This window comes from Furipterus horrens, unplaced genomic scaffold (genome assembly GCF_987537825.1).
Source record: "Furipterus horrens unplaced genomic scaffold, mFurHor1.1.pri manual_scaffold_16, whole genome shotgun sequence".
In the NCBI taxonomy this organism is placed as follows: domain Eukaryota; kingdom Metazoa; phylum Chordata; class Mammalia; order Chiroptera; family Furipteridae; genus Furipterus; species Furipterus horrens.
The window spans coordinates 11,399,052-11,412,298 of NW_028327186.1; the positions used below are offsets into that span (position 1 = coordinate 11,399,052).

Genomic DNA, 13,247 nt, shown 5'->3' on the forward strand with positions numbered 1-13,247 from the left:
GGCCTTTATCAGCAATACAATGAGCCTCTCAGGAAGGAACAATCGCCCTTTAAGGCACTGATGGATGATAGGAAAAGTTTCAAGGGCTGAGGGAGGTGGCTTCATGACTCAAGGCTACTTCTCCTGAGAGCCTGGTCACAGGAGTACGGCTGCGGCAGGCGCCAAGGCCTTGGAGGGACTGCTTCCTTAAGACTTCACCGTTTCCAGTCTCTTTTCCCATCCAGGATGGGTTGGGAACTCCTCGGAGCATTCACTGGGGAGCCACAAAGAAGCCTGAAGCCAATTATTTATTTCTGTCCTAGCGGATATTTATTGATGCTCCCACTTTCCAAGATTTTATTCAAGGCCTAAAAGGGCTTGTCCAGAAAAGGCCTCCACAGGCCGAGCACAGAGGCCCGTGCCCCTGGGCACACGCTGCCCCTGCGGTACCCGCGCCCAACCGAGGGCTCCACGTCCACGTTGTAAAAACGACCTCTCAGGTCAGAAGAGCCCGGTACGAGGGGGCGAATAGACAGGGCCGCACTCTCATTTGTCACTGCCTTTGAGCGTCATTTCAGTAGATCTCCAACATCATGTTAATTGGTTTAAAACTCAGTATCTTCTGCAACATCTGCTATTTCATTTTGCAATCAATTTACATTTTCCTCGCATCGCTTATTTACATCTGTCAATCACTGACTCTCAGAACCGTCTAAATGGGCGGGGACAGACAGCAGAGGAGGGAGGGATACTGGAGGAACTCATAGTTAAGTGAGAAATTCATTAATATTTTCATGTGGTGCCTACTTCTGCGTTCCTGCACGACCCTGGGACTTGGGGCCTCTGTAATCTAGCCATACATGTCCCTTCTCATGGCCTTCGCTGTGGGGAGCCCTAATGTCAGAGAGCATCTCAGAAAAGCAAACCGATGTTCAGTGACCAGCATTCTGCAAAGTTCTGAAACATGAGGATGACTGAGTTCAGATTCACAGTGGCAGATCCATCCCTACCTTCCCCACGTCCACCGTGCTCGCCATCACAGAAACCTAGGGGGAAAAACAACACTTTTATGTGGTGTTTCGTTTTTATTTGTGAATTAGTCACTCTTCTGATTTGAAATAGAATTTTGAAAATTCCAACAATTCTGGTACACTGACTGATGTCCATCTAAGGTATATTAGCATTTACGCTAAAGTTAAGCTAGATATGACCAATTTAAGTCTAAAGTTGGTTCCCATCTACCATTATTCTCCTTTAAAATGATCTCATTCTTAAATTGTTTTACTGCCTCTGTCCTGAAAGAAAAACAATTTACAAAGTCTGAGAACCTCTCAGCTTACAAAGTAAAGAAGTACGGATCGAAACCTCTTCCAAATGCTTTACCACTGGGAAGGGAAGATACCTCCAAAGTCTACCTCACTGCTTCCCACCTACCATGAGGGCCTAGAGGAACAAACTGGAAGTTCCATGCTATATGGTATTTTATGTGTGTGTGTGTGTGTGTGTGTATGTGTATGTATACATCTCTTGAAAGAGTAAAATTATTTTTAAAAAATAATTTACTGTAAGTCTCAGCCAATTTAAATAGGATATGGTGATCACTATTCACAAAAATTTAATAATTTGACTTTGAATAAATTCTGGCTGAATAAAGTATTTTTAATCTATAAAACCTATTGCTAATCACAAGTACAGTATAGCCAGCTGCTCTAGGCTAAACCCAGACTTGTGCCAAGAATGTAGGCTTATTATTCTCCTTGGAGGCATCGAATATACCAAATGAGTTTTCAGTACAAAATCAGAGATTTTAAGTTCTAAGCCTTTAAGTAAAGGCTTACTTAAAGTTTAGATGTTTCTGGGCAAGCTTAATCTACAAATTAATCTGATTAGTCTAGAAAAGCTTAAACTAAATATCTAACGATCATTCACTCCGCATACATTAAGTTCCTACCTAAAGGGTAGATGTGGCCAAGTGATGGCGTGTAGGGGAGAAGACCACACCCGGGTTTTGCGTGTTGGTCACCACAGAGATGATGGTGGCAGTAACTGATACGCTAGCAACAAGCTGACATATGACCAAAATGTGCGAGCCAGGACTTTTTTATCACAGGCCTCAGCTATGCATAAAGGGTTACAAATAAAAAGGAACAAGTTGTGACGGGATCTCTGGAAAGAGGACTCTCACGCTCCTCAGCCTCACGGGGGGAGGGGCAGCGGTGACCGGGGCTGCACCTGTGTCCCAGGAACCCTGTGGCCCCAGAGCACCAAGGCGACCTCCTTCCTCAGCGTGTCTGAGTCCACGCTCACTGTCCCCGCTCCCAGGCCTGACAAATCTAACGCCTAGCACAGTCTCGATTCACCGGCTAGAGGGGCAGTAAGGGGTGGCTCATTTAACCAGAGTGGGTCCTTTAAGAATCCTCTGGGGCCCTGGCTGCTGTGGCTCAGTGGATTGAGTGTCAGCCTGCGAGCCAAGTGTCGCCGGTTCGATTCCCAGTCAGGGCACATGACTCAGTTGCCCGTCAGGTCCCCAGTTGGGGGCGCGAGTGAGAGGCAACCACACAGTGATGTTTCTCTCCCTCTCTTTCTCCTTCCCCCTCTCTCTAAAAATAAATAAATAAATAACCAAAAATAAAATAAATAAATAATTTTTTTTTAAAAAGAAAGAATCCTCTGGGGCTTCAGCCTCCTCATTCTGGGCCCTCCTGCCAACTAGGTGAGCCTTTCGCCCCTCTTCATGACCTGAGGTGCTCGTGCCTGTCCCCTCTCCCTCCTGTGTCATGCACAGGCTCACTTATTCCAGGGTTCTTTGCATTTTAAGCCTTTTCCTTAACTATGCAGGTCAAAGTGCATTGCCTGGAAAGGTCACTGACATCTGGCCTGTATGGGTCCCAGAGGAGGAGCTCTGGGCTGTCGTCCCCAAGCTGGCCGTGCTCAGCTGAGAACTCTGGGTGCAGAAAAGACACGCATTCCACCCTCCTCAGCCCTTAGCTCCCAGACTGCCCTCTGGAAGGAGGAAGACCACCCCAGGCCCTCTGTCACAGGCTGGCCAGGAGCCAACGAGAGGTAAGGGACAGACCTAGGCTTTGGGACAGGGCGAGTGTCGCAGAGAGCCCTTAACTGTCTCTGTATGTGTGCGAAATGATCATTAAACTGCTCAGGCAGCCCGGGAAAGGATCAACGTTTCTTTTTATGGATTCTGGATAATTAAACAAGAAGGGAGAAATCATAAAAACCTTGTTTCGTTGCACAGAAGTTTATTTCTGCCATTTCTATCAACTGCTTATCACTTACGCCAAATCATCATGCCACTCAGTAACCGTCATGAAAATCACTACCCATGAGTCAGAATAAAGGCTCTGTTTCCTTGGGCCACAAAGCCCTGCTCACGAATGTGCCCAAGTTCACTGCTCACGCAGTTAAGCTTTGAGCAGACGCTCCTTCATCACCACTCGCTGGGGCCCAGCACTGTGCTCAGGGCAGATTCCCACGGGCAGGGCAGGCAGTACCGCGTCTGCCACGGGGCTCCACTCTGGGCTCCAGTTACATGTTCCCATCACTTGTTTAATCTTTACTTTATTTGGTTGGTCCTATAATAAGAAATACCTTTTTACAAAGCTAGTTGATATTTTTAAAATCCAAAAGGAAAAGAAAATGAAAAACTTTAACGAGTTACCGGGGGGAAATGCATGAAATGATTTAAAATAGCTCCCACCAGCAAATGTAATTATCCAGAAATAATTCCCATCCTTGGAGACTTGAATAATATTTTAAACACACGGGCCTTCCCATGTAAACACACCCATATTTGGACGTGTTTCTGAGTCCTGCGAGACGGGCAGCCGTGCAGAAGCACCCGCACGGTTCAAGCTGGAGGGCGGCCCACCGCGCGCGGCTGGCAGACCCCGAACTGCTGAGGCGACAAGGGGCGCCCACCGCGGGCTTCGAGTCCACCCAGGCATTCTGCCCTAGGACGACTTCCTCTCTGCTCCTCCTCTCTACCAGGATCACCACCTACACCCCTCTGCTTTTCTTCTTCCCCGTTCTGACGGCGCTCGCCGCTTCCCTGCCAAGGCCACATCGCTCTCGGCATAAATACTTAACTCAAGTAATCCCTTTCCTTAGTTGCTTTCTTTTCTCCTTGTATGCAAGCCTGAAAAGCCCCTTGCTTAAATTTCCGATATTTTCTTGTTCTCTCTAGGCCTTTAGTCCTTGTTAAACTCCGCCCAGAAGGAATGGCAGAGGCAGAAATGCAGCTCTTCATTCAGGGTTCCAGGGAAAAAACCCATCCACCCATTTTGCCCCCACTCCAGGGAGACAGATTTTACTGTGGTCACAGGGCCCCCACCAACCACAGCCGCTGCTTCTCCTGGGCTCTGCTGCTATCTTCCCATCTGTACCCAGTCCGAGCTAAACTACTCCACCTGCCCAACCCACGCCCCGTGCTGACGCAGTGCCAGCCGGGCCCTCGTCTCCCCACGCGTGGACACACGGCTGGCGGCCTCACCCTTCACAAGCAAACAACTGTCTGAGCAAATGTGTTCACCTCTGCATTGCACCAAGGGGACAAACAGCAACAACTGTTATTAAGTCCTGTCCCTACTATGTGCAAGAAAAAAAAGACCAGGCATGCTCGCCTCGGAAGAAACAGACTATTTAGGCTTTAAGTTGTCTAAAAAGTAAAGAAACCAGAAAAACTGGTGCTATCTTGGCTGAAGATTTACTAGCCTGTTTCAAGATCAAACACATAGTCCTTCCTGTTTCTGGACAAGCATCAACCTGGAATACTGACTGGCACATGGAATGGATAACGCAAAACCACTATTCCTGTTCGGTAATTAACCCCAGAGAGGCGGCTCGGACCGCGTCTTAGGGAGCCAGCCTGGTTTCAGGTGCAGGCTTGATGGCCGCCTGTGCTCTGCACACGGAGCCCCCGCGTCATCTGCCCACACCGCCCGCCACGGAGGCTCCTTGGGGATGAGACCGGTAAGATGCTGATGTCCAGAAACCGGCTGAGCCCGGGAGTGACGCACGGCCGCCAGAACGGCAGTCGCGAGCGACACAGGTGCACGCAGGGGCTTCGGGGTGCGGGAAGGACATGGGCAGCTCTGGACTGGGACAGCCAGGACGGTCCAGGACAGCGCCACAGAAACGGTGACAAAGCTGAGGGCGCTGACCGGAAGCCAGGAGTGCATGGAGAGGAAGAGAGGGGAACAGGAGGAGGCATCAGGAGACCCCGACGTGGCTCCAGGTTGGTGAGTGAGCGCAGAGGGAGGGAGGTGGGTGGGGGCCGGGGCCTGGGGCTCCTGTGGTCCCCGACTGCGAGGACTGGGCTCTCCCCTGGGGCGGGGGGCGGGGGGCGGGGGCACTGAGGACTGTGAGCAGGAGACTGATGGGATCAGAGCTGAGCTCACTCTGGAAGCAGACGGCATGAAGAGGGTTTTCCCACCCCGGGCTCTCTCCTCCCCTTTACTCACTGTGGCCAACGCTCTACCCAGCGCAGCGGGGCCCCACTGCGGCCCTCCGCTCAGGGCTGCTCGGCTGGGCCCTGCCCTTCAGGCTGACCTCACCCCTCCACGGCGGCCGCGCTGGGGCCTCCTTCTGGGGTTCAGTCCCAACAGGTGTGGACCCACAGAGAGAGGCCATGCCCTCCTGTCATTAACAAAGATGATACTAAGCTCCATCTGTCACTTCTGGTTTTATTTCTCAGTTTGCTCCCGTCCTAAATGAGAAGAGCGGACCTTCAGAGAACCCACGTAGAGCTGGATCAGAGGCACAGCGGACTGGAAAGAGCAGACCAGTTATGAAGTTACGACGAGTCCACAAGGGAACAATGAGCCTGGCGGCGAGGAGGGAGAACCTGCCAGAGGAGAGGCAGGACCACGGCGTGGGACCCGCACGCCCTGTCCTCACTGCCCACGAACACACACACCTCTCCGGCGCTGGGGAAGCGCAGACAGAAAGCGCGGCCGCTGCGGGCAGGGCCGGGTGCCTTACCCATGTACTGGGCCGGCCAGGCCGCCGGGCCCGCTCCTCCGTAGGGGTCCTGGGGCTTGGTGCTCAGCGCACTCGTGTGAAGGGCGGAGTCAGAGTTGGTCCTAAGGGGGGAGGAGAGAGCAGTGAAAACACAATACTCTTTGCCGAGCAGGAGCGCCGGGAGGGAAGGCAAGGGTAGGGACGGACAGTGCGCCCTGAAACGCGGGGCCTGGGCCTGCTGAAGGCCCCCATCAGCAGCAGCCCCCAAGGACCACCCACACCCAGGTGACTGGGCTCTGTGCTCGCACAGCCCTACGCCTGGAAGTGGATGGCACAGCGTGTATTAACGATCTGTTTCCACGAGGCCCCAGACGCGAGTGTTCCCCTAAGGCCTGCCCACCCGTCCCCCGCTGAGAGCAACACCCTGGATGAAGGGGAGGACTGGCCACGCAGCGGCTCTCAGCCCTGCCAGGGGGCACGAGGCCCTGCGCCTGTGATGAGCACTGAAGAGCTCTCTGCCCTTCCGCTCGCTCTGCGGGGCTGTGGCCGCGGGCGCCACAGACGGGATCACAAGCAGGGAACCCGGCCGTGGTCAAGAGATTTGTTAACGGGATTACAACGCCGCTCTTCCCAATACATTTTTTGTTTCGTCTCTTAAAAAAAATACTTACGTTAGCATGCAATGGGTTTGTTATTTTTATTTTGCTATTTCAAAATCCATTAATAAGTATAAATCTCTCAGCTCAACTTCTACTATCAATAAATAAATACCAACAGACATACCCACATGAACAGACTCGCTAGGGTCTCAATGGTTTAGGTGGCAAAGGAGTCCGAAGACAGAAAGCTCGGGAACCACTAATCTATGGCATGTTTCTGAAATGCCCTCAGTCAGCTCCAATCTATGCACAGCCTCAGTTCCAAGAGATGACTATTGTCTCAGAGAAGGCTGAACGATGCCTTTCAAATCAGCCTCAGATGCTTCTCTGCTCGGTTCCAGGTGATGGCCTCACATGGCCTGACTGCGTGGCCAGGCGGTGTCCAGATGGGGCCCCGCCATTCTGAACCTGTGTGCTGCCACGGGGAGTGTGGGGTCTGGGGTCCCAGAGCCCTGGAGTCAGATCCAGCACCGTGAGAATCAGAGACACTCAACAGAGAATGTCACACGCAGAGAGACAACGGGGAATTTTTTTTTCTTTTTCAAGATCGAATTGGTTTTATTAAGCAATTTATGAATCGGGCAGCAGCCCATCAAACAGCTAGAAGGGCGCTCCCTGGGAAAACGTGAATGCAGACGGTGTTAGAGAATATTGGTGAGTTACTGTTAATTTACTAAGTGTAACAATGGAATTGTGGTTATGTATTTTTTAAAGTTCTTATCAGCCTTCTGTCGTCAGATACAGTTCCAGGCAGAAGACAGCACCTGGCCAGTGTGGCATGGGGTCGGGCGGTCGGGGAGCCGGAGGCTTGAGAAGAAACAAGACCGGCACTGAAAGGCGAGCACGGGGCGTCTTCTCCTTTCCCTTCGGTGTATGCGTAAAATTTTGCACTACAAAAAGTTTCCTCACATATCAGCTCAGTGGCCTTGGACAAGTCATTAATCCCAGAGATCAGGAAAAAACCCTCCTTCTTACAGGATGTTATCAGTATTGAAAAACGGCCTGTGGAGACAGAGCTCCCCAGGGCCTGGGCCCCAGCGATCAGGACAAAGCTACCCCTTCCCGGGCATCGTCTCATCTCCACACCCAGCCCTTGGAGGAGGCACTATTATCTCCCTTTTCCGAATGAGCCAACGGAGGCACAGCGACGTGACATGGCCTTTTCAGGTCACTCAGCCAGGGGTGAGCCTGAGCCCCACCCCGGACCTCAGGTTCCTACTCTGCGCTGCCGCGTCCTCGGCGGCTATTCAGTGCGTGGCGGGGCTTTGCGGTTTGCTGTTGTCAACACTTCACATAAACACGCCTGGTGTGAGCAGAGCTCCAAGGCAGTCACTGAGCGCGTCTTCCTGAAAAGTTATCTCTATTAGGAAACAAGGCCTGTACCTGTTAAGTGCAGACGTCAGCCTGAAGCCAGGATGCTTTTCTTCTTTCCAAGGAGGCTGCTGCCTTTAAAAACCAGAATGACAGAAAAAGAAAAGTAGTTCAATCCCCAAGAAGCAAAGGGGGGACTCCGACCTGGTCTGAGAACTCTCTCACAACCTGAGGGAAGTCCCTGCCAACCTCCTGTCTTGCTCGCCATTGCCAAGGTGAGGTCAGACCGAGTGATCTCTCCCGCTCCTGACCGCTGATTTCAGTGATAAAAACGGCCACAAATCCATGAGTAGGGGACTGGCCAGCTGCGCATACAAGGGGTTTAAAAAGCAGCGGGGCACAAAAGCGGCTTTGAACACCTTTTGACATAGTTTGACTCTAGGACAGATTCTTTCTAGGGGGCGCGAGGCCTTACTGCAGGCGTGTAAAAAGGACTCCTCGTCACACGCCCAGCGTGTGTGCAAGGCGTGCCCTGGCAATGCTGGGGGCTAAGGCTCTGTGTTCCCGCACACATGGCCAGGAGGACGAATATAACTGTTCCCGTTACCCCGTTTATGAAAACATCACTCCAATCCTAGTGCTCTAGAAAGCCTAGAACATTTTTTTCTTGGATACAAAATTTAAAATATCAGCTTGGGGATATCTTTTCATGATTTAAAGGACGGGGTCCCAAGATTCCTGAGGGTGGCTGAAAGCGCACTTGAGGCAGGGCTAGCTGCGGCTCGCCTCCCCACGGGCCTGTCCCAGGTCCGGCCGATGTCGTCCCGGGACGTGCTTGGTTAGAATGTGCCCAGGAAGCTCAAGCGGAGAGCCTCACGTTTCTAACATTACACTCAGGAGGCCTCCTAAGTCTGACTTGATCTGAAAACGACACCACACACACAGCGGATGTAGCGATCCTCTCAGTTACTGTTATACTGTTCTCCTCCATACAAAACAAACAAACAAAAAAACCACCTTTTTTTTTTTCCTGTATATACTCTCTGTGTACCAAAATATTGAAAGAGACCCTTGATCAAATCCACTGTGCAATTTACCACTTTGGGAGCTTCCTAAAGCTTATTTATGTTCCCTTCCATGGCTTCCTCTTAACCATCCTCAAGACAGGAGCTTACTTTTCCGTGTCTTGAATATAAGAATAAGAAGTCAGAATGTCCCACTGGTAAATGTATTCCAAATGTGTTTCTATTTGGTTTTAAAAGTGACAATCTAACTTCACTTAAATAACTTTTCATTTTACACCTTCATATAAGCCAATGATTACACATGAAAAGACAAATTTTATAAGAGCAAACAAGAATCTATGCTTTATATTAGAAGTTACTAAAACAGACTTCGAGGTGGATAAAATGAAGTGAAAGCACCCAAAGGAGCACATGCTCATCATACCTGTAAAACAGGGCTGGCTTACCTTGGCCAACTCTCGTCCAGGGCCTGCGAGGAGTAATTGGCTCCAAAAGAACTACCATCAAAGTAGAAGTTTGAATCAAGGAAAAACAAACAATGAAAAGGTGAAGCAGAAGTAAGACACTGGAATTATGGGGAGGGAAGCAGCTGAGTTTTGGGCCCTTATCTTCATCTCTACACCCGCTCGCTCTTCCTCCAGGCTCTCTTACCAACTTCCTCTGGAGTCCACTCCTCTGCCTTCCAACCAGGGCGCCTCTGCACGAGTCAGGTGGGGTGGTTCTTATTTTCCGTGCCTGCCTGGCAGCCTTCATTTGTAAGATCGCCCTCTGCCCCCGCCCCAGACCTGGTGAGGTCTCACCGTGCAGGGCCCCCGGTCCCACGGGAGGGCCCCAGGCCCAGCATTTCCAGCCAGGTACCTCCCTCCCCTGCAAACAGCAGCAGGTCCGGGGGGGTGGGGGTGGGGGGGTGTACAACGCACACAGGACCCGAGCACTCCTGAGGGGAAGAAAAAGGAGCTCCCGCGTCGTGGGGGCGAAGGCCTGTTTACACGTGGTATCAACACAAAGGTGGCCCTGCACAGAGACAGAGTCTCCACGCCGTTGTGGGAGCCCCGGGTCCCAGCCTTCGGGGGACATAAGCCAACAAATGCCCTTTTCACAAGCTAAGGAGGGTTCCTGTTATAACCAAGAGCTGCACCAGAAGGTGGAGAGACGTCCACTTCCTCATGTGGTCGGGGACTCCGTGTCACAAAGCCCGTGGCGTGTCGTTCTGGAGGGGGTGCAGTGCCAGACGCGCGCCAGCAGGGCCCACGCGGAGTGCGGCCAAGACATTTTGGTTACTTTAGTTAACTACGTGCAAGGAACAGTTCTCTACAGCATTTTCGTATCCTGTCATTCCCCTGCTAAGAAACCCTCCCTCCGTGATTCTGGATGCGAGAAGCCATCACGCTGGGACTCCGGAGGACGCGGGGGCCTGGGCGGGGGGGGGGGCCGACATGCAGGCCGGGCTGGGCGTCCCAGGCGAAGGGCAGCCAGCATCGGCACCGGGAAAAACGCAGGCACGGATCGCGTGAGCTCTTAACGACCTAGCGTGGGACGTTCCCTCTGCCCGGACAAGCTTCGCTTTCTGTGCATCAGTTCTGCCATGTCTAGTTACCTTTTCTCAATCCAACCTTTTTTCACGAGAGACTTTTCTACAACATTAACTATCAGACTTAATTACGTGACCTACAGATTAGAAGAGACCGCAGCAGGAGACAGAAGAGGAAACGGCAGTAAAGACGCACGAAGGCCTCTGAGGGACAGGCCACGGCAGCGGGGCAGCGGCAGAGCCACTCAGCAGCAGCCACCGAGTCCCAGAAGCTGTGGGAGCGGCCCCTCTCTTTCCTCCAGAGAAAGATGGCCCCGTCCAGAAAAGCTTGGTCTCGTACGGCCGGAGCTAACCGCTCCTCTCGGCACCCTGCCAGCGCTGAGGTCGTTAAGCCCGGGTCCCAGTGGTGGGGATACAAATCAGATGCGGTGCTGTCACAGTGATGTAATGACCCGGCATCAGCTGCTTCAGAGTCCACGCCCCGTCGGCGCCGCAGCCTCTCTGACGGTCCAGTCCCACAGCCCGTCGTGTGTACCGGGGCGCGGCCCACCTGCTCGTCAGAGTCACCCCAAGGCCCTGCAGGCCTGTGGAGGAAAATCCCTTTCGTGGTCCTGCCTCAGTCCACTGACAGGGGGCTCCCACTCCTTCCCTACTCAGGGAGCCAGAGGGAAAGTCCTTACTCCTCCCCAGTGAAGGGGAAGCAGCTCTTCTGTTGATAAGACGTCTGTGGGCCCATTCACCCGTGGGTGGGGACACTGAGTCACAGAAGCTCCAGACAAGTTCCACACTGTCTTCTGTGTGCTGCCTGCCCCACAGCTGGTGAGCGCAGCAGCGTTCTTTTGGCTTCCTGTTCCCACGCGATGAGCGCACCCGGGGCAGGACGCGGGGGCTGCCCCCACTTCCCCGACCCTCTGGAACTCTGACCTACCAGGGACAGAGCTGGTGGGGCAGCCCTGTGACCTTTCACGCAGCTGGTGGGATAAGCGAACTTGGAGTCTGCTTCACTGAACCCGCCAAGATGAGCGCCAGGGTCAGATTTAATATATACAACTGGTCACAACTGGGGTCCTCCCTAACTTCTCAACCACGTCTTCACCCTCACTCTGCTTCCTCTTGTGCTTTTACCTCCCGCTCTGTCCTGCAGACACACACACGGGCAAGGCCAGTGCTAAGGGAGGGGCAGGGGTGGCCTCCTTCCGAGTCTGCGCACACCACGACACCTTCCTGTCCCCCTAGTGCACAGGCGACAGAGAGGTGGCATGTGCAAATTTGAATCTGAACTTTTTTCCCTTAGACTCTAGAAACCAGCACTTCCTTGTCCTCTGAGATGCAAATCTCTAATGGGTGTGAGGTAAACACTGGGTTTTGTGATCAGACCAACTTTGGAAACCCCGGGTTGAAGATAAGAAGTTTCTTAACTGCAGCGCTTCTAGAGCCCGGACAGTGACTGAGAGGCTCCCAGGAGAGCGCAGTGTGTCCTGAACGTGACAGGCGGGCATTTCTCAGGGGCAGCACGCATCAGCGCACGTCCTGCAGGCTTCGCCCCCACACAGGAGGAGTCAGAGCAGGGCCTTGTCCAGAGAGGAGCACCGCTCCTCGCCGGCAGGTCTCAAGGCCCCGGTCTGGGCCGCGCACACTAGTGTCCTAGATGCGGTGCGCTCTCAAACCTTCCTGGGGATGGAAATCAGAAACGGCCTAAACGTTTGTTTTACTCTTTCTAAAAAACACACCTCTTTTAGAAGAAGGCGTTTTCTATGATTCACCAGTGTTTCCCCTTCTTTTTCAATGTATTACCCACAGGTCTGTGATACTATCGCATTTGCTGTAAATTGATGCTAACAGTGTAGAAACTCAACAAGAAGGCACTTGGGGTAACGCCGGCTGCTGCAGAAAGGCAGAAGAGCTCCCACGCGGAGTCTGAGGCCCGTGCCCCGCCTCCCCCCTGCCCTGCGTGTGGCCGCAGGCAAGCCTGCCGGGCAGCGCCTGGTCCGTGCCCACGCTGCCTGCCCACTCCAACACCAGAGCTCGCGTGCCCGCCTCTGCTGCGGCAACGGCTGCCCCCACAGCAGGGATCTCCCCGCGCCAGAGCTCTGCCTGCCGGGGCTGCTCGCTCTGGGAGGAAGCCGGAATATGTGTGACACAAGGTTCGTTTCATCTGAGGCCGCCGTATCACAGGACTGAACTGTCGTCTAGGCCAGTGTGCCCCTTCTAAAATAACACCCCAAGAATAGCTGTAGCGAGAGAAATCTGATTACAATTTTTCTTTTTGTTCTAACAAAGATTCAGACCAGTGTTAAAACTTTCAAATGATAAGACCTCATTAAGGAGGCACTAGACAAGCGTAAAAGGCAAACTCCAGCAAACGCAGGCTACTGAAGGAAGGCTGGAACCGTAGTCCCCTTCCTCTGCGTCCTCCTGGGTGTATTAATACCTTCAACATAAGATCATTCCACTTTTATATTTTACTGGACCTCACAGTCCCTTGATTCTTCAAAAGACACTCGCTGCTCATTACCAGGAGGGCCTACACTAAAAACCTACGCTAAAACCCAGGACCCAGTTCAGGGCTTAAGAAGGGAACTAGAGACATCTCGTCACCTGCACTGGCTGCTGAACAACTTTCACTCTTCTGTACGTTAAGGGGGTCCCTGCTGCTCCTCCCCTGAGGGGTCCATCTGCTTCGCTGATGCTCCCACAAGCTGAGCCGCATGCAGGGGCGGGTCACAGCCTGAGACACATGGCCTGAAAAGAGACCAAGTCCCCTGAACA

At 52.7% G+C, this 13,247-nt stretch overlaps 1 protein-coding gene across 2 annotated transcripts in view; it reads right to left on the minus strand.

Moving 5' to 3' along the window:
* The window catches only part of CRTC3 (CREB regulated transcription coactivator 3), a 62,603-nt gene that overhangs the window by 14,018 nt on the left and 35,338 nt on the right, over positions 1-13,247 (minus strand). For both annotated transcript variants that reach the window (XM_090263699.1, XM_090263698.1), the window contains exons 4-7: positions 9,394-9,455; positions 7,995-8,057; positions 5,974-6,074; positions 990-1,025 (exon numbers count right to left, since the gene is read on the minus strand). In XM_090263699.1, the coding sequence (XP_090119825.1) occupies positions 990-1,025; positions 5,974-6,074; positions 7,995-8,057; positions 9,394-9,455 (262 nt within the window). The remainder of the gene's footprint in view (positions 1-989; positions 1,026-5,973; positions 6,075-7,994; positions 8,058-9,393; positions 9,456-13,247) is intronic.